This window comes from Leptinotarsa decemlineata, unplaced genomic scaffold (genome assembly GCF_025532065.1).
Source record: "Leptinotarsa decemlineata unplaced genomic scaffold, Ldec_3_MD MMD2_tig00000133_RagTag_RagTag, whole genome shotgun sequence".
NCBI classification, from domain to species: Eukaryota; Metazoa; Arthropoda; class Insecta; order Coleoptera; family Chrysomelidae; genus Leptinotarsa; species Leptinotarsa decemlineata.
Window position 1 is genome coordinate 3,352,459 of NW_027412542.1, and position 21,251 is coordinate 3,373,709.

General features: G+C 34.6%; 2 protein-coding genes across 8 annotated transcripts in view; one reads left to right on the forward strand and one right to left on the reverse strand.

Moving 5' to 3' along the window:
* Pkcdelta (Protein kinase C delta) overlaps positions 1 to 11,602 on the forward strand; it is a 143,470-nt gene extending 131,868 nt beyond the window's left edge. For all 7 annotated transcript variants that reach the window (XM_074172584.1, XM_074172586.1, XM_074172585.1 and 4 more), the window contains 3 exons: positions 2,187 to 2,375; positions 3,118 to 3,258; positions 9,002 to 11,602. In XM_074172584.1, coding sequence (XP_074028685.1) covers positions 2,187 to 2,375; positions 3,118 to 3,258; positions 9,002 to 9,151 — 480 coding nt within the window. In that variant the 3' untranslated portion in view covers positions 9,152 to 11,602. The remainder of the gene's footprint in view (positions 1 to 2,186; positions 2,376 to 3,117; positions 3,259 to 9,001) is intronic.
* The window catches only part of ppk23 (amiloride-sensitive sodium channel pickpocket 23), a 71,429-nt gene continuing 61,738 nt past the window's right edge, over positions 11,561 to 21,251 (reverse strand). The window contains exons 8-10 of the mRNA XM_074172588.1: positions 19,561 to 19,664; positions 15,137 to 15,396; positions 11,561 to 11,697 (exon numbers count right to left, since the gene is read on the reverse strand). Coding sequence (XP_074028689.1) covers positions 11,611 to 11,697; positions 15,137 to 15,396; positions 19,561 to 19,664 — 451 coding nt within the window. The 3' untranslated portion in view covers positions 11,561 to 11,610. The remainder of the gene's footprint in view (positions 11,698 to 15,136; positions 15,397 to 19,560; positions 19,665 to 21,251) is intronic.

Consider the following 21,251-nt stretch of genomic DNA (forward strand, 5'->3'; position numbering starts at 1 on the left):
AAAATGAAGTGTTTCACGATTTTTTCAATCTCAACATCGAATGACTTATTCAGGGTGGTTCTTTTTTAATGGAATGCACTGTATGATACTTGCTAAATGATTCACGCTGTGAGTGTAGTTTCACCACCAAACTATTGTATACATTTAATAATAATGATTTATTTTCCCAAAAAACATACAATGTTCATAGTAGGAAAATATTTTTTTAATCAAGCTTAAAACAATATCGAACGAAAAATACTAGTAATATTGTGAAAAAAGCGACGAGCGCTTGATATACAAAAAATATGGCACAAAGCGCTCACGTTTTTTTCACAATAATACTAGAATTTTTTGTTCGTTATTGTTTTGAGATTATTTAAAAAAATATTTTCAACTTTTCAGTTCGATGTTCTTTAAAAGCGTGTTTTTTTAAACTATATTTACATTTCATTTTTAGTTTCGAATGCTATAAAAGCGTGTGTTTCAGTCTTTTAAAATTAAATTTATTTTATCTGAACTTTGGGATCAATCAGCCGTACATTGTTTAGAAAAATGACCATTGATATTTTCCGATTCCGGAGAGGCAGCAGGCGCGCGTTATAATAAAAAAAACTCTTTTCAAATGAAGAAATACATGTAAAGTGAGTTCGAATTATATATAGGAAGTTACGTACAGCGCCATCTGCCCGCGAATAGATCAAGCAATAATGTCGATATTTCTGTCGAAACAGATCCCGAACTTTCAAACGGGAATAAATATGAAATGAAAAGGAGAGTTACAAACAAACAAGCAAACAAACATATATACAAGTGACACCAATAAAAGCGTGATAATATAATAATAAAAATATACTTGTTTCAAATGATGAAATACATGTAAAGTGAGTTCGAATTATATTAAGGAGGTTACGTACAGCGTCATCTGCCCGCAAATAGATCATGCAATAATGTCGATAATTCTGGACAAACTGGCAAACAAACAAATAAACAAACAAACATATATACATATATACACACATACAGGTGAGGCTAATGATAGCGTGTTAAAAAAATAATAATTCAGAAAACCAACTATGACATAACTAAGTACGAACAGAGTACACAAAAAAAATCAGAACTGAAACTTGAAAAAAATATAAATATACATACATATGCACATATACAGGGTGTTTCAAATTCGATCCTCACTATTGGATCTCGGAAACTATGAGAGATACGAGGATAGTTAAATTAGGGCAAAGTTGCGCATTCACCTGACTAACAATATGCCGTTGACAAAATTCCGAGTGTATCCGAAGATATCCGGAAAAAACAGAAACTTTGGAAAATGATTTTTATTTTTTTTCGACTTTATTTTTCAAAGGATTCGAAAATAAATTGCACTTACACATTGCCACTTTTTTACTGCTACATAATGGTTGTTTCAGATTTGTTAGACGACGTTTCGTCTTCCGGTCACCATCATCAACTTTATTTTTGCTAATGGGCGCTACATTGGATTCCTTCTGGTTTGAATAGAACCAGATTTAATCTTTTCAATGATGTATCATAAGTTATTAATCATTTTCGGAGATATTAAAAAAAAATTATTCTTATCATAATAGGCTTTGACTTTGATGTTTCTAAATTTGACTTTCAATTTGTTAGTCTCAATGACATTTTGTTGTACAAATCATTGAATTTCAGAACTTTCTCAACGGCATATTGTTAGTCGGGTGAATGCGCAACTTTGCTCCAATTTAACCATCTTCGTCCAATATTTGTTATTATTTTCATTAATTTCAGATTGCCTGAATATCTTGTCAAATTGTTGTGTTGGTCACCATTGATTCAGAAAGTCAAATTTGAATGTTTAAACTTATTTTTGGCCCAATGAATGAAGGTAATAACTTGAATTTATGTGAAAATGACGAATCTAATAGTTTTTTGGTTTATACAAGTTGACTGTAGGCTCCTTGTAGTTCAATTTGTATATATACCTTATAATTTTGTTCTGAAGTTTTTTCATTGGTTTCAATAAGGAATTTGTTGCCATTCCCCAAACTGATATAAGATATTGAATATATCAAATATATGAGATATTGAATATACTAATAAAAAATAAATCAATTTAGCTCTTGATATCTTCCGATAATTCAGGAAAATATATGTATTGAAAATAAACCATACGTTCGGAAACTCCAAAATACGTTAATATTTTGTAGATAATCAAAGGGCAACACTACAACCAATGCGTAGATTGGTGGTCCTTTGGTGTCTTACTGTACGAAATGCTCCTGGGACAGTCTCCATTCAGCGGTTGTGATGAGGACGAACTTTTTTGGTCCATCTGCAATGAAAAGCCAGTCCTTCCTAGATTTTTGTCTTCTGAGGCAACGTCCATATTAACAATGGTAAGTTTGAATGGAAAGTGATATGGCCTATCAATGAACTGAAACAATCTCTCTATGAAGTAGTAGTAGTAAGTCTATATACTCTTAATGAAATAACAAGTGTTTTGAATATCGAAATGTCGTTGATAACCAGTTGATATTACTATTTTTGAGAACAGAACACATTTTAACATATTTGAGAGAATATAATTTTATATACTTTTGTGATTGAATTACGAAATTTTCTTATCAGTCAGTGGGCTATGCTTGAAGACAAGCAGTAAACAAATCTAGCCCACTGACTAATAAGAAAGTTTTTCTTCCTTATTCAGAGTAATCGGGCAAATTTCGGATATGTAGTTGGTTAGTACCTCGACCACTAGACGGAGTGACATTTTTGATGTTCATTCCAACTTAAGACTTGAACGTTCAAAGTTAATTTCTTTAGATGTGTTTACTGCCAGTCTTCAAGCATATCCCACTGACTAATAAAAAGAAAACTAATTGGTTATCTTCGAGTGATACGAGCCTCCACATCAAAATGTTGTGTTCCAGCATGTATCAAATATAAATCAGCAGGAAAGTTAGAGTTACAATTCTTGTTTTTAATGATTCTCATGCATTGTTTTGCAGAGTACAAAATGAATTTTCACTTTTGAGGCTTTCCGGAGATTATATTTTCGATAGAAATTCATTATATTCATGTTTTATATTTAGTACACTAAATGTATGAATGATTTCAACAATGATGATTATTTTACAGTTTTTGGAAAAAGATGCGAGCAAACGATTGGGGAATAGGTTCTCACCACATGGAGACATACAAGATCAGCCCTTCTTCAGAGCCATTGATTGGTATGCATTGGAAGCGAGACAGTTGGAGCCACCTTTCAAACCTAATTTGGTAAGTCTTTTCAAGATGATAATAGGACCACACTAACATACAGTGCAGTCACGAACCTGCCATGAATTGTGATGTAATCGTTCTAAGTTTTCATTTGGAAATAGAAATATGGATGGTAAATTGAACAGTGAATAATTGGTTCTTTGAAAATAGTCAGAAATTCATTGTATACGATGAATTGAGAAAGAAGTTGGTTTGTTGTTCAAATTACTCACATCTAAAAAAAAATATTTATTTCATTTATTCAAAGCAGTTACTGTTACAGAGTTATGAATGAATTATTAGGTAATTATACCATAAATCAACATCCATCCTTTATTCGGAAACTGATTGGTTGAACTATATCTTTTGATATTGAAAACAAGTATTGGATCTTCCAGAGATGGGGTAACCCAATTATGAAACTACAGACACTGACAAAGAGATGTCACTCATTTCTGTATCTGTAACCAATGTTTGGAACTTTCTTGTGAAATATTGTCCATTCCAAGGTTGGCAGATCTTGGTTTCTTTTTGTTGAATCTAGTGGGGACTGTATCGTCTGCCTTCGTCAGGTAGGTAAACTACACATATGCATGGATGAGGAAGTTGGACCTGTGACACATTTCAGGAAAGCACCTCGCAATGACTTCAGGGTACTAACTTTACTCATGATCCAGGAGAAGCCCTCCCGACCCCTAGAGGTATCCTATAGCCATCCAGGGCAAAGTGTGCCGCTCTGAACTTTTTTCTGTATACTCACATCTGAAATAACTGTTCAAAGTGCAAGATTCATATCTTGATACCCGCAGCAAACTTCCCGTATGGATATTTCAGTACGTCAGCTACGCCTGTCGATATATTGAATTCAGCCAAACAGGGGTTTTTCGCCTCTGATTTTGGGGAATTATCATTTGACCGTAAGCGTTAGCTGACCTACTTAGGATAGTTCTGAGGTAGTTTCTGTTCTTAGGTTCATTTACTGAATCATGAGTTGAAGAGCCAGCTGAGAAGCTCTTACTCTTGATCCGATGCTAAAGGAAAGTTAGTTGAACTCGAAAAGTCGACATCCGTTTTCAATGTAGATTCAAGGTTCGACTTCAAATTTCCAATGTAGATTCAAGGTTTGACTTTGAATTTATGTTTACTACTGAATTATTGAGATTCCAAAAAGTGGCTATGGAAAAGATGTCTATCACAGCAGAGCCCCGCATTTTTGTGACAAGGCATTGCTACAATGAGGGAATGCCCGGAATTTCGCAGATTCTTTCAGAGACAACTGATGGGCTCAGATTGAGCCACCGTTGGAATGATATTCAATTTAGGGACCACCATTTCCATTTCAATATCCACTGATGTTTTGGTGATATAGGCATACGATGGACGAATTTGTTCACCGCTCCATAGCCCAAGCCAATACATATGTAAGAAGCAGCAAACACAGTAGCTCAAGTAATCTAACAACAAACAAAGGTGGCCACAAGTCATAATTATAATTATCATGTAAGAGAGCAAGGAATGGGCTGTTTGCAATGGGACATTTGTCGCGTTCCATAGATCTCTCATTTTTTTGTAAACTTTCGAATGACATTATACTTCTCTGGTCTACAAAACCGAATATATGAAACATCTTCCTCCAAAAGCCCTATTATGGTACGTTTATTTTGACTTTTTTGACATTTTTTTTTCGTTATCTAACTTTTCTGGTTGCCCAACAATACTATTGTGTACCAGCAATTTTGAATGCCACTTTTATGTTTGGTATTTCAAAAATGCGAGCCAATGCATTTGATGTATTTTGGTTTAGAAGAAAGAACTAAAAACTTTGAGTCTTTGTTTTTCTGGAAAATCGAAGACTAGTGAAGACATGCTCTGAACTTTCGTTTCTCAATGTACCTTATTCGCTCAAGGGGAACCTTACCAGCCTATGGACTTCGTTTTTGTGGTGAGAGCTGTCAGAGATATATGTGAAAGTACTTATATTCTTTAATAAACATCAAACTCTTCTCACTTATGGGTATTTTTAAAAGTTTATAATTTTATAGGGAGAACACTAGACATTCTGGAACATAAAATTTATGAATCTTGAAGATCCGTGATTTATTATTAACAACCTTAGCACATATTCATAGAAATCAATTTCTATGTTATCCTGTATGCTTTGTCTCTTGGTTCATTATCAGCTACACATGACTTCCAATCAAAAAACAATTCATTCATTATCGGAAAAATTCGAGGAAAAATCTTGTATTTGTAAGAACATAGGCTTTCACGGTAAGAGTAATGAAAGGAAAAATTGGAACCTCTGGCTTCGGATGGATTAAACACCGCTATACAAAAAACCTGTAATACGCTTCTGGATGAGTGTATCACTCACCTAAAGTTTCACTATATTAGATAGATGTACAGAATGAGCCAAAAAGAATCCCTCGGTCCATTGCTTTCAGGAAAAATAATTTCTCGAATTGCTCAATGTATTTCGCAGTCATATCGACAAATATCTTTTGAAATTATTTTCTTGCATACTAGTTGATTCAGAAGAGCGTGGCCAACTAAAGTTATATATTTTTGAATGGAATACCCAGTATGTGAATAAGTCATTCGATTTCATATTTTTTTAGCTCTCTAAGAAATTTTTATTTTCTAATTGGAGTTTTCTGGAATTTAAATTGTCTCGATGCCGCAATGGAAATTTCAGAAAAACCTATTTTGCAGACTATTTTTTTGATTCACCACCCGTATGTCTATACCAATTAAGTGGATTTTTTTTAGGAATATTTAGTCAACATCACTATGATTTTTGGAAATCTTAACTTTCGGAAATAATATATAGGGTGGGTTGATACACCTATCGGGCGCGTCCCCAGGTGGCGGATAGGGAAACGGCCAGGGGACTGGAGGCCCTGTCCGGGAAGTAAATGTGGACGGGGTCGCCGGACTTCTGGTCAGTGGCAGAAATAAGTAGGGAGAGGGGAACTGAAACTCCCCAAAAGCCTTTGTAAAACATGCCACCGTGGACCAGCCTACCCAAGCTAAGGTGTAAGGAATCGTGCCAACAGCTGAATGGCCGCAAGGTGATATGTGGTTACGAAGGATCCCCTTGGGAAACTGGGGGAAACCTCATTGTAATCAGCCTACCTCTGGTAATGTGGGGCTCTGCCAGAGGTGACCAACTCTTCCCTTGCTACTCGTGGGAATACACATGAATGAAACGAACACAAAACAGAGACAACAAAAACCAATTCCGAGGCTGGAAAAAGTGCCTCAATCTAAGACAGTGGCTGGGGATGAACAGAAATGTCCACCCCAATCTACCGCTAGGAATGAGGCTGGACATAGCAGATCATCTCGAGATGTGATACAAAGGTCAAGGTGTAAGCGCATTTGCGGCGCCGAGGCCAAAAGGAAAAAGAGAGCGAAGGGGGCAGGAGTGGCAGCAACTATAAGTGCACCCTTCTCCTACCCCACTCCATCTTCAACAACAAGGGCACTTTCTGCGGTGGGCGCCAAGAGCTTCCCCTTGAATAAAGGCAAGGAAGTGGCTGCCCCTGCAGGAAAGCTCCCTCACTTGTGCACCTCCACGGAGGGAACCCCACTGCACCTTCCTAAACTTTCGCGGAGGCCAACGTGAGACACCTCAAGATTGCTAAAGAGAGTGTGTGTTCAGCGAGTCTTGACCTACAGTTGCCAAAATAAAGGAGATGTCTCCTAGTGACCTGTCCACCTTCCTGGGAAGGACAGGAAGGACGATGACCTAGGAGAACAACTCCTCGGGAGGATGTACAATGGGTCACATGTGTCTAAGTGCTGTGGGTCTTCACTCATTCTCCCTACTCTACAGATACAGATACAGGTAGGGTGATCGGTAAAACCGGTCAAGTTTCATTCATTTCCAAACAAACATAATTCAACTTTTTCAAACGGAACACCTTGTATTCTTTCATTTTTATGAAATGATTCAATATTTCACTACATTTTTTATCAGAGGTATACTATACGAAAAACATATATTCTTCAAATTGGACATATTTTTATTATTTGTTGTAACCACAGAAAATAACGTCATAATTTTTTATTGAATAGAGGAATCCACAGGATGATCATAATGGCGACCATTTTCTGCAACACATTATGTCAGTTTTTTTTAAACGAATTCTTTACACGTTCCAGCATATCCTCTGGAATTTCCCTGAAAGCTCTAGTGATTCATAGTTTCATGCCTTCTGTAGATGTTAGAGGAGTTTGGTAGACAATCCATTTGATATAACCCCATCAAAAACTCCATTTTGGATAGGTCATGAGATATGGGTGGCCACGCCACAGGCCCACCCCTGTCATTTTTTATTGAAATGATGCCGAAACTCATGCCGAAGAAGTCTCACATATTTTTTTCCAGTGAGATGCCCATCCAAAAAAATATGGACCGATCACTCTTTTTCCGAGAATTCACAATTCCATATTTGAGAATAGTCGCTTCATTAGAAAATAACAAGAAATCGAAAAAACCATCTTCCTGATTGATCTTTTCTAAGCCCCATCGGCAAAATGGAACAGGTTTTCCAAAATCTCTTTCTCTTAACTCTTGCATCAATTGCATGTGGTAAAAATGAAAATTGCTTGCTCATATCATTAGAGAAACATTGGTGTGAGAAAATCATAATTCCTTGCTCAGATCTCGGGATTTTCAACAAAGTGAAGAGTAATTTGAAATGTATTCTCTTCATTTGTTACAGGGCAGACACGTTCGAACTTCTCGTGATTGACATTACCAGTTCTTTCGAATCTCATTTTTGGAGCCTGAAATGCCCTTCCATCTTCCCTCCTAGAGGCATGGAGGCAGTTTCCGTCACTTTCCTCCAAAGTATAGACCATTGGCACCATATCTTCCAATAGATAATTCATAATGAAAATCTACACGCGAAAGAAACTTCAACACATGGCGTTCTTGACAAATTTCGAAATTTTTTTATGTCAGTCGTGGATAAATAGATAAGCAGTATTAATATCCTTTAGGATTTTTACGCATTTCTCATCGTTGAAACCGCTGATAACTATCACTAGATGGTATGAAAAATGCTAATGTACTAGTGATTAGTTTGAATTTTCGAAAAACAGTAAGTGAAGTAAGTGAAAGTAAGAATATACATTGTTCTCGTGGTTACAACATTTACTAAAACTTGGTATAATTTGTGAAATATCAGTTTTTCGTATAGTATACTTCTGATAAAAAATGTTGTGAAATGTTGGTACGTTTCATACAAATACAGAGTGTTCTATTTGAAAGAGTTGACTTATGTGGGTGATGAATTAAAAAAATATTGTGTGCAAAATAGGTTTTTCTGGAATAACTTGACAATGCCGCAATGCCGCAAATATGGAATTGAATAACGTATTTATATACTTGATTTTCCATGAAAAAAAAATTAACTTTGGTTGGCCATGCTCGGCTGAATCACCCAGTATGTGAGAAAATAATTTTGAAAGTTAGTATTTATCAATGCAAAAAAATTGAGCTGTTCGAAAAATTGTTTACTCTCATAGCAATGGACCGAGGAAATCTTGTTGACTCACCCTGTAGAGTAAATCACTGATTCAGTTCATATCCTGATGAAGCAAAATTGGTTGATGAGACGCGTCGAAAATAGTGTTGCAGTTATGAAGTGTGGAAGCTTTGTTCGTATTTTTTCTATTATTGAATAAATAACAGTAGCTAAAAAATCAATTGCAAGAAAAATTTGTCAATAATTCATATACTTTTTTTTAGCAACATCCTCTGGATACCCAGTACTTTGATAAACACTTCACAGTCGAGAAAGCGAAACTGACCCCGATTGAATCAACGATTTTGCAGTCTATGGATCAGACGCAGTTCCAAGGATTCAGCTACACAAATCCCAATGCCACCGACAAATGATAAATACCTACTACGATAGGAGCAGAATTGGTGAAAGTAACAGTGAAAGAGTCCTTATCTGAAAGTGATAATTGGAATGAGGATTCAAGACTTTCTCGAAATGTACAGCCGTAACTGTACCTATATGCATAAGTGTGATATATTATGGTACTAAGTTTTGTGTACTTTAGGTACAACTATTCCCATCTTTAATATAGTCAACATTTGGGACTGTTTAGAAAACACTTTAAACTCAATAAAGACCTCCAATAGGAACTTTTGTTCGAAAAAATATCGTTCCCACTTTTCTTTTTGGGAATTGTTGCTGTATTCCACAAATGTTTTTGACTATTTTGGATGTGTCTTGCCAACATCCTTCTGATAAATGTTTTTTGATGGATGTAAAATATTTTTAAAAAACTTTTTCTGGTCACTGGAACCATAGTCTAAGAAAATATTGCTTTTTCCAATTGTAAATTCTAGTGAAATTGGGACTCATCATACTGAACATCTTGCAAGAGTGTCCAGCAAATCCATTTCGATTGTGTTCTTTGGAACTTCGTGTATTTGCTTTTCTGAATCTGGTTTCGTAGTCACCGTATTTAATGATCAATGACTTTGGTGAAACACTTGAAGCTTACTTCTGAATTACAATTTTCAGAGTCTCTCTCAGTACCAGATCTGAAAAATATTTTGAAGATAATATCGAAATCAGTTTGTGGAATAAAAACTCCACTTTATGGTGGCACCATAAATATGGTTTGCTCGTAGATTCGATGGCTTCTGGGTAGAAATCACTGGACTAGGTATTTTTTATTTTCACCAATGGTAAGAAATTCACTGCATATATTGAAAGCAAAAACAAGTGAAGAGAATGATAATAGTAATTAATATGACAGATATCATTACTTGAAGTGAACAAAGTGTGAAACTTTTTATAAAATATTTACAAAGGCAAAGTGAGAGGAATTTTCAAGGTTAGAGGAATGGAAATGAAAATCTATGAATTTTCTACTCAGTATATTGGAAAATTAATCACAGTCATAACGTCATATTTTTCTAAAGGAAATGTGAAAGGTATAAACGTGTTTGAGGAATTTCATGAGCAAACATTCAGTTTTTTGGTATCTTTTGAAAGTTTTTTCAAAAACCAAGATTCTATGAACTCTTTTTGAATATTCAAATTTGAATATGACCTATAATTTGAACTCGATTTGACCTGGGGACGCGCCCGATAGGTAGCCCAACCCATGGGATGATATTAATGTTAATGGCAATGCTAATGGTGATTATGGATACATGATTCCACCTTTACTTCAATAATTTTTGACATTTGTAAATGTCAGTATTTTCAAAACGGTCTAAATACACACCTGATTCATCTTTGTTATGCCTACTTTCACCCATTGAGTAACCTTGATTTTACCGATATAGTAATGTTTTTACAATAACCCCGATTTCCCTTTTGAAATTCAAATAATTTCTATTGGCCGTTTTGGTTAATGTCTCGCTAAAATTTGTTTCTGTTTGAAATCCTGAAAAAATGGAAAGTAAACTATTTTTTGGAGGAACATTCTCAAATTATAAAAAAATAGCCATCCTTTTTTGACACTTATCACTAAAACACAAAACATTTTGTTCACGACTCATTATTTTGTCTTTGTCTAGTTTCATAATTTTCTCCCACTCCCTCACTCTCCTCAAAATGAAAACTCTGACAGGAACCACTGGAACCTCCCGTATAAATCCAAAATATTGCTGTTCTGTGTTTGGTAACAGTAGTTGTTTTTAGGTAAAAACTCTGGCAGAACTGAGAAGCATTCTTTTGGGTAGCACTTCGATTTGAATATCAGTTTGAATACATAACTGCTCATTCCTCAAACGTTAGTAACAAATACCAGGAAAGGCAACAGTAGTGGTTTTATATTTAGTATGATAGGTGGAATTGGGATGAAAAACATTCACTGAAAACACTTTTCTCACACCAAAACTAGAATACTGTCTCTCAACGTGTGTTTCGCTAATCGAGTTAGCATCATCAGGAGATAACTAAAACTATATCATCTCCTGACGATACTGACTTGGATAGCAAAACAAGCATCGAGAAACAGTATTATTGTTTTTGCTTGAGAGAAGTATTTTCAATAGATTTTAAACTTAGCAGTATGTTTTTTCGATATGAACATTTCGGAATATTAGTCCCAATTTTGATATGTACATAATGGTGAAAAAAATGAAAAAATATATACCGTATAATTGTACGAATAAATATGTATTTAGATTTATTTATTTCTGTACATTTGTAAATTTGTGTTTTAATGGAAATGTTTTGTTACTTGTTAATATTATACATATTTTTCAAACCAATGAACTAGTTCAATTACAGTAAATTAGTGACATCTGGTTGAAACCGGTTCATGGAATTTATATGTCGTATTTATATTCCTACTCAATAAAACAGAAGTAATTTCATTGCGTTTTTAATTAATGAACTCGATACCAAACGGGGATTTGATAATAGTCGGTTGTGGTTGTGACTGACGTTGATCATTGAATGGTCCCACTCTCTGAAATGAAATAATTCTGTTAAAAAGTTTTGCAAAAATATATTAGGTGAATATAATGAATGTTAAACCACTAGAACAATTTAAACTATTTGTAAAATATCATAAATATACTCAAACCGAATGGAATGTTTTAAGATACGTTATTTGGAGTCGTAAGGAACTTGTTTATCCATAATTAATAGCAATATTGGAGTTATCAGGTCCAGTGTCGTTACAATGGGCACCACAGTCAATATTATTGTTAAAAAAATACGCCATCACCTTGTTTCTCTTAATTTTTTATTTATATCATTTAGATCGAATAACTGAAAATGCAACTATTTGATCTTTATATCTAGCTTCGTTTCGAGAAGAATGAATTACTTCTACTCATTCTGGAAATTATCAACAGATAACATAAATTATAAATCAAAAATGAAAAATAAACAATTCCGACTTTGAAGTAAATTGTGATAAAATACACGACTTCAATTATTTGTCACTCATTGTCTGACACATGGTGTGCAATGTATGACATTGCAATTTTGTTAATTATTTGAGTTCTCAAGTCATTCATATCTAGTACAGGAGTTTCATAAATAAGAGCCTTCAGATATTTCAATGAAGAACTTCAGAGCATTCATATCAGGTCAACGAGCTGGCCAATTTTGATTTTCTGCACGTCTAATCCAGCGATTAGTAGAGATAAAGTCGAGTCACTGACACAAGCAAGACAACTGAAGTGAACTACATGTTGATTCCTGAAAGTTCGGGTACGTCTTTTAAAAAAAAAGGGAATATGATTTTGTGAAAAGTCTATGTTAATCTCACTGGTAAAATATTAGGCCAATTAGGTAGTCACCAATAATTCCTATCCATACGTTCAGTGAAAAGTGTTGCCGAAAATGACTTTATCTAAAGGAGGACAAAGACTACTCTGGCGTAAATGTGAGCACGTCACACATGAAGATATGTTCACATTGGCCTCATAACAACAACTTCATGTGCATTGCATTTTCCGACAGTTTGCTCTGAACCTCCAACCATAGTTGTACTTCAAGTTTTGGCATAGTGGAAAAAAAAGGAATGAAAAAATAACTGTTTTCACTAAACGGGAATGCCGACATTTTCTTCAATTTCATCCCAAGCCTCTTTCCTGGAATGCTGGTTGCGATTAGGCTGACGTGACGTGTGAAACGGTTGTATTATGCAATCTAACACTACAAGCCTTATAACACGTGTGAATTTTCATCAGTTATGGGGGAAGTTGAGTGGTTTTTTATAGTAATGTATGGAAATGAAAGAGATGTTGACTGAAAACGTGGGATCAAATCCAGTGCTGTACGATATCACAAACCGGGAATATCTCTGTTGAAAATAAATTGGTTGACGGAAAAACAGATTTTTTTCAAACCGAGATATTCCTGGTTTGTGAAATCGTACAGCACTGGATTTGTTCGTACTTTATCAGTCAAAATCTAATTTCATTTCGATACATTATTATAAAAACCACTCAACTCTCCCCACAATCGATGAAAATCCACACGCGTTATAAGGCGTGTGGTGTTAGACTGCATCATACTGTAGCAAATCCAAAAATCAACTGTTTTGAACAAATTCATTTTTACCAATATTTCACTATAACCAATAATTTATACTCAACACTTAGCAACTAACGCTTAATTTATCTTCACTGTTCGAATTCTTTGTTTATCGTTCGATTCACTTCCTGAATTCATACTCCTTCTCAGAACTAGGAGCCGACCTTTTATATCGGTAACGATCGTTTTAGATTCCTCTAGTGATTTCGTTACTCATCTATACTTTTCACGGCGGTTCGCGGTGAGTCATGTGTTTGCTGGCTGACATATCGGTCAGGGCCGGCTTCAGATTCGTTATGATACAACCGCTACACACGTCACGTCAGCCCAATGTAAACGTAATCGCCCAAAATATACTGTAGCATTTAAAGGTGAGCTCACGTGCTCTCACGTCACGTCTGTGTAGTCTGTGTCTGTGTAATGTGGCGATGTTTAGTGTGAATGTGAATGGGAACTTTTTTTTTGCATTAAGTAACCTTCTTTTACTTCAGGTTTTGTTACAGTTTCTGGTCTTCCACCACCTAAATTCCTATTGAAACTCCCAGTTTCACATAATCTTGCATGTAGCGTTCTGAATGTTTTAATACATGGGACTACTCTGTTAGGGTATCTGTCCTAGTTCTTCTTTCGTAATTTCATTCGATCATCCATAAATGAATTGCATGTCAGCCATTCTAGCATCAGTAAAATCATTCGTGATGGAATCACTGATAACTGACAACTCTAAATTTTACTGTAAATCATGTCTCCAATTGGGGTAGTAGGTACTTGATTGAACAATTTGGTAATGATTCACTATAGAGAGAAGATTAATTTGTAGCAGTTACATTCCATTACGCTACTGAATTGATTGAGTCAAATTCAATTACTACCTAGTTGAAAAAAACAGTATAGAAGAAAATACCAAGTTTGAGACAAATGGGTTAGATATTTTTTCGATATTGATAAAAAGTACGATTTTTCATGTTCATGATATGCGATACAGTGGCTACAATTTTTTTCTCGAAAACAAAACTGGATATGAAAAAACAAAAAAGTTCTATTTTCAGTTGCTTGATTGAAAAAAAACAACAAATAACAAGTCAGTGGCGCGTTTTTTTTAATATTATTGGCTGCGATACATAATACGTTCATAGGAACATTTTTCTTGAAACAGCCTAATGAATCACCCTGTGAAGTTTCATACCGTAGTTAGGAAACACCCTCTATTTGCGAATAGACCATCTTCTCAGTATGGCCTATCATACCAGAAAATTGAAACACTTTCCATTTAAACTATGATTTTCCTTAAATTTGAATTACTCCAGTTTACAACATTACGTTCATCCGAGCTTTTTCTTTTTCTGAGGAACAAAGTTCGTTATTGATCATTGTTTTTGGAAATTCCGACTTCTCTCGAAATTCCGACTCTAACTTCGGAATCACGACTTTAAACACGAAATCCTGAATTAAATTCTGAAATTTCGACTTTAAACTCAAAATTACGACTACAAACTCAAAACTTCGACTTTCATCTCGAAATCATGACTTCAATCTCGAAATTACGACTTTATACTAAACATTTCGACTTCAATCTTGAAATTTCCAGTTCAAAGTGAAAATTTCGTGTCTGAAGTCGTAATTTCGAGTTTATTATTTCTTTCTTGGAAATCACGTCTTCAAAACTCCAAATTTCGACATTTTCACTTTGAAGTGGAAATTTCTAGTTTTTCAAGTAGTAATTTCCAAAAAACAAATAATAAAACTATATGACCCTTCTGCGCTTCCGTAATTTTACGAATAGTAGATTCAAAAAATTTGTCAAATATCATTTGTCAAATGTAATTGTCAAATTTCAAAAAAATTAGTCAAACTCTTACCTTGGAAACTTTGGAAAAAAGTCCAGACTGAAGAGTTATACCAGTATCGTCAAAGGTGGGAGTTTTTGAAATAAAATAAGGTGGAGGATTCGAATGATATTTCGGCGAAGTTCCAAGTTTTTCTTGAAGGCGAATATTTTTCAACTGTTTTTTCTCTTTCACCACCATGCAACAAGTTCTTATTGTGAAATAGTATAATATCTCCACACCAGATAGAAGACTGAATCCCAAAAATAAACCAGCAATTCCACCGAAAGACACTAAAAATTATTTCAATTGTTTTTCACAGACGTCAAAAGAACTTTCATTAAGGTATTTTCCATAATTGAATTGAACTAGCCGATACTTGATGAAAATCCATATTGAAACTAATTACAGTTTATTATATGATTTTCACTATAAGGGGTTTCACAAAAACCGCGTTAAGGTATTTTTCGTTAGTTTTTGTGATAATGTATAGTGGCTTTCTATTGAAAATGGCAATAAAAGTCGATATGAAACATTTGTAATGGTTTTTTTAGTTTCACACATTGCAGTAACTGGAATACGACACGAGCGGGGCTAGTAACAGCAAAACTTGAAGTATGTACTGTGTGAGTATGAATTCACAAAAGTGATAGTAGATTACACCCTGAGAGATATGTGCTCAGTAATCATGTTTGTAAGGAAGTCATAAAATTCAACTAAAATCTTGACATTAAAAAAAAAGAGTTTATAAGATTGTTCCTGGAAATGTCATTTATTTTACAATCAGAGAACTGTCTCCATAGAAGGTCAGATATTAACCACCTTAGAGAAATGTTTGCCTTTTTGTTAAACAATGATAAAAATATCACCAATTTTATAACTATCACTTTTTTCATTTGGTTAAAATAGTATAATTTGTCTTTCGATAGTATAATATATCCCAAATTCCAAATATACTAATTATTGAAATCATTATTCATTACTTAATATACGTTTCTTGATGGATTATGAAGTTTCTCTTCAAATAACAAAGAACTGTGAAGTTTTTCTGTGTAGTTCTTCTGATCGGAACTACAAATAACACAGTCACTCTAATTTTTTACTATATTTATTTACATTGAATTTGAATTCATTTATGATTTATTTAACCACTAAGTCAATATATTCATTTCCGCTTTCGACGACTACCACCCTTACTAATTCACCTTCCAGAATTGTTTGTTTGTATATGCTTCAGTCGGGAAAATATACTTGAATGTCCGAAACTAAAACTTGTTCATTTAAATGTAAGATTATTCACAGGGTTTGATTTGCTCTCGGAATATATTTCGAATGAAAATATTGATATATTTGGTGTCACTGAAACTTGGTTCTCTCCAATAATAGACTCTGATACCATTGGAATTAACAATTATCTTTTAGTTCGTGCCGACAGAATTGGCAGAGGGGGTGGCGTTGCCGTCTACATCAATAACGCTATTAAATTTGAAACAATCTTCAGTCATATAAGTTCTCATGCTGAACAGTTGTGGATCTCAACAACCCACAGATGTAAAACTCTCGTTTTTGGAGTATTATACCGGCCCCCTTCAGCTGATTTAATCCTATGTTTAAACGAACTCGAATACAGCATGACCAACCTATTTTTCAGGTGATTTTTTGCTGGTGATTAATGCTTCTGTTTCTTCTAGAAGAGTTTAAATGGTTTCGTTTCACGATTATCGTAACTTCGACTTCGATCTATTTCGTTTAGACGTCCTGAATATTCAGTGGGATCTCATCTATCAATTCGATAACGTGGATTGTGTGGTCTCCTTCCTGAACGACATTATTCTTAACCTTTTCGAAAAACACGCCCCTTCTCAAACGAAGATAGTAACTAAACCTCCAGAACATTGGTTAACTTACAATATAAAAATGATGATTGCACTCAAAAACCGAGCTCTGAGTAAATACAAGAAATCTTAATCTATCGCCGATTGGAATAGCTATAAGGACCTCAGAAATTATACATGTAGTGCGATACGACGTGAGGAAAAAACATATCTGGACTTTGTTTTAAGAAATAAAAACTCCAAAGCAACTTGGAATACCTTAAGAACGCTTGATATTCTGAGGAACAACAAAAGAATCAGATATTCCTGATGAATTAAAAGACGTCAATCTCATTAACCAGCACTTCAATTCCATACCTCAACCTATCAGATATGCTCACCAATTGTCCTTATTAGATCAATAAGTTAATTCGTAAGAAACTGAAATCTCCTTTGAATTCACCTCAGTCACCTGTGAGATTGTGCGACGCATCAAGAGCAACGCTTTGGGTTCTGACGGGATATCCACCAAAATGATCAATCTCATTGACTCATTTTTGATAAATCACTTTACCTTTTTCATAAACTATATCATTACCAGTTGCCAATTTCCAAAATATTGGAAGGATGGATTGGTTATCCCTCTGGCTAAGTGTAACTCACCTATTGTCGTTTGAAGGTGATTGACAATGTTGCGTGATGAATTTCACTTGTTCGGACTTCCATTGTCCACTATATAAAATGATTTGAAATCCCTGAAACAACTAAAAAAGAAGAATTGATATTGAATGGAAGCTATTCAACTACAACTAAAAAAGAAGAATTGAAATTGAATGGCAGCTATTCAATTTCAATTCTTCTTTTTTAGTTGTTTCAGGAATTTCAAATCATTTTATATAGTAGACAATGGAAGTGCGAACTAGTAAAATTCATCACCTACTGTCCTTCCTGACCTAAGACCAAAGTAGTACCGTATCTCTCCAAAGTAGTGGAATCGATTCTGAGAAATCAGATTAATGAGTACGTCAATGAACATCATATTATAACATCTATACAATCAGGATTCAGACCTCAGCATAGTACCACCACGGCTCTTCTGTCAATTAGAGACGATATTTTTCAAGCTGCAGATGAACAAAATTTGACCTGTTCAATACTTCTAGCTTACAGCAAGGCATTTGACACTCTAGATCATGAGATATTGTGTGACAAACTTGTCTACTTCGGTTTTTCTCTGAAAGCAGTGTATCTTTTAGAAAACTATCTGAAGAATCGTACTCAAAGAGTTGTGGATAAAGTTATTTCAGATGCTCTACCGGTATTGAAGGGAGCGCCTCAAGGATCCATCCTTGGGGCCTTGCTTTTCGCATTGAAAACGATATACTTCCCTCCGTGGACGAGATAAAAAATTTAGGATTGTGGTTTGATCTGGATCTTCGCTTCATTAAACATGTCATCTATGTGAACCAATCTTCTTATAACGTTCTCAGACAGCTTTTTCCTAATCGTGATTTGCTCTCTTAGACTATGCGAGTCACACAAATCTTTTATTTTCACCCGCTACTTCTCGTATAATGCACCAAAATTTTATAATCAACTACCCTGCGAATTTCGATTATACACCATCGCGAACTTTAAAAAAAGACTGAAGACTTATTTAACTCATTAGCCTCTTGTCCGTTCCTGAGCTTGGCATTTCTAAAATGAATATTCTGAAGTAAAGCAATAACTAATTTTTTTGATATTGTTAACTCGACTTGTGTTCATATTATTCAATTATAGTTTCTCCCATTATTGTTCCTGTTCTTATTGTTATTTTTGTCTATTCCATTTGTATTTTTATGGTGAAAAAAGGCGTATTATTATTATTTTTTTTTTCTCACCGTAGTGTGCGCTGGTCAGGCCCTATCCCCCGAAGCCCCGATACATTCTGGAGGGCGCGCCAGCATTATCAGCCAATGACCACTCCCCACACCGTATGGTAAGTGATCATTGGGTCCGAGAATCATGTGCCCTGAGCAAGCGCAGTGAGCCAAGAATGACAGCCTTCTGCATCTGTGCGGCTAAGATTTCTGCCTTAGTGCGGCAAGCCGGTATGATTTTAAGATTCGAGAGTAGAGAGGATATCATTCTACCAAGGACTCCAATAATCAGAATAACCACCTTGCCAAAGTGATCTGGATAGAGTCGGCGGAGTTCCAAGAGAAAATCTCGATATTTTATCCGTTTTTCCTCCTCTTTTCTGACGATATTCCTCTCGCCACCCTGAGGGTGGGAAACGAATAGTTCCAAATAATAATAATGATAATAATAATAATTATTATTATTAGAATTGAAGTTTTTCTAATATTTTTTTGATGAATTCGTATTTTTTTTTCATTGGTCATACTGTAACAGCAGATGTCTCTCATCACACCTGCACCAAAACTGTTCTAATTTCTTCTTAGTTTCAATATGGATATGTTTCTTGTCCCTCTCTTTTCTTATCGAAGTTATGTTATTTTTTTCATTCATTACATTAAATTTCAGTGTCCTGAAGATGACAGGAGAATGACATTGTCATTGATTTTCTAAGGCCGCAAACATTCTCCAAACTTCCTGAATGAATCGACTAAAATTAGGATTGAATGACTATGAACTCACCTAACAAATCTACCCAGCCAAACAAAACTTCCCTTTTGTAACGTACCATGGGCCATGAAACGAACATACAGTCAAGTGTACCCTCTTCTGCATCTTGATTTGACCTGTATAATATCGGAAAATATACATATCGTGACTGAATTGATTTTGATTCAATATGGAATGTTATTAACTATGAAATTTTATCCTAAGTTTCACCAAGTTAAATCGGTTAAAAAAAATCTATTATTTTTGAATTACTTGATAGTATAATAATTTGCTGAAATATCGAGACATTGGTCGAGTGACTTGGCACAGGCACAGGAAAACCATTGATGAATATCATAAAAATACTCTCATCATTCTCAAATGAGAAGCATGGTCCCTACAGAACATTCAAGTAGTTCAAAAATGGGAGAATAAGACTATTACAGAGAGTGATTTTTGTCTTTTTGAAATTCAAATTGGAGATCACTGTCTATTATAGTCACACCAAAATATTTTGCTTCATAGTGTCCAAATTATTCGAGTTTAAATTAATATTGAGTTTTCGTTTTACGATATCTCTGTGAATTTTTGGGCCAAATATTGGTAGTTTTGGGTTAGATGTATTATTTATAGATCACATATATTCAGTAAGGGATGGGAACGTGAAAATATGATTTAATTCAATCATCTATTTTGTGTAGTTTTAAAATGGGTATCATCGGCATAAAGATATATACTGCAATAATGAGAAGACATTTCATAAGCTGATTGGTGTATATCGTGAAAAGAAGAGGATCTAGTATTAATCCTTGGGGAATGCCTGACTTCAGATTCAGTGGTGTGGAATGTTCTTCATCACGAACACCTTCCTGATGCCTGCTGTGTAGGCATATAAAAAAAGATGCATCTCAGATAAAACTAGTGCAAAATTGATAATAAAAGCTCATTATTAATTGTATTCAATAGTATCAAAAGCCTTGCTAAAATCTATAAGCACCATTGATTTCGAACACTCTCTTCAAATTCATCATCGGTCACCACAACAGAGCTATGGTACAGCAGATTAGTTGGTACAGCAACAAATTAGGATTGAAAAAGAAAAAAACTTCATTTTAAATACCTATTCATGTGGACTATCGCATATGACATCTGGACATTTCATTATTTTGCCAATTGCCAAATAAAAATCGGAAAAAAATCATTTTCCGCAACGTCCATCACTAAAGAAACCTAAATAATTTATGACAACAAGTTACTGACTAATTGGACTATTGAGTGGGCTATATTACGCACTAATTTTTTGGAGTGAACTTTTCAGTGTGCCTTTATTACACTTCAACAGAATCTCTATTGATATAGCTTCGCTTATTTTTGAGATTGTGGAAGGTTGAGTACCAAAAAACTGATAGAATAACTACTTTCGGATATGAACATCGAATATCGAATGAAATAGTATTGATATGATATTCCACCTACAAGAAAAACTTTCAAATTTCACGTAGACTTCTAGAAGTGTTGGTTGAAAACACTAGTTTTCAACTAGGAGGATGATTCACTCAATAATTACAAAAACTTTTCAACTATGTCACTGTAAGAGACACATCTGCTGCGTCACAATAATATTTAGTTAAAAAAATATTCCTGCAACTAGTAAATCTAATTATTTTGTTTCATTGAAAAAAGAAATATTTTTTGGAGATATTATTTATTAGAATTTTAAGAAC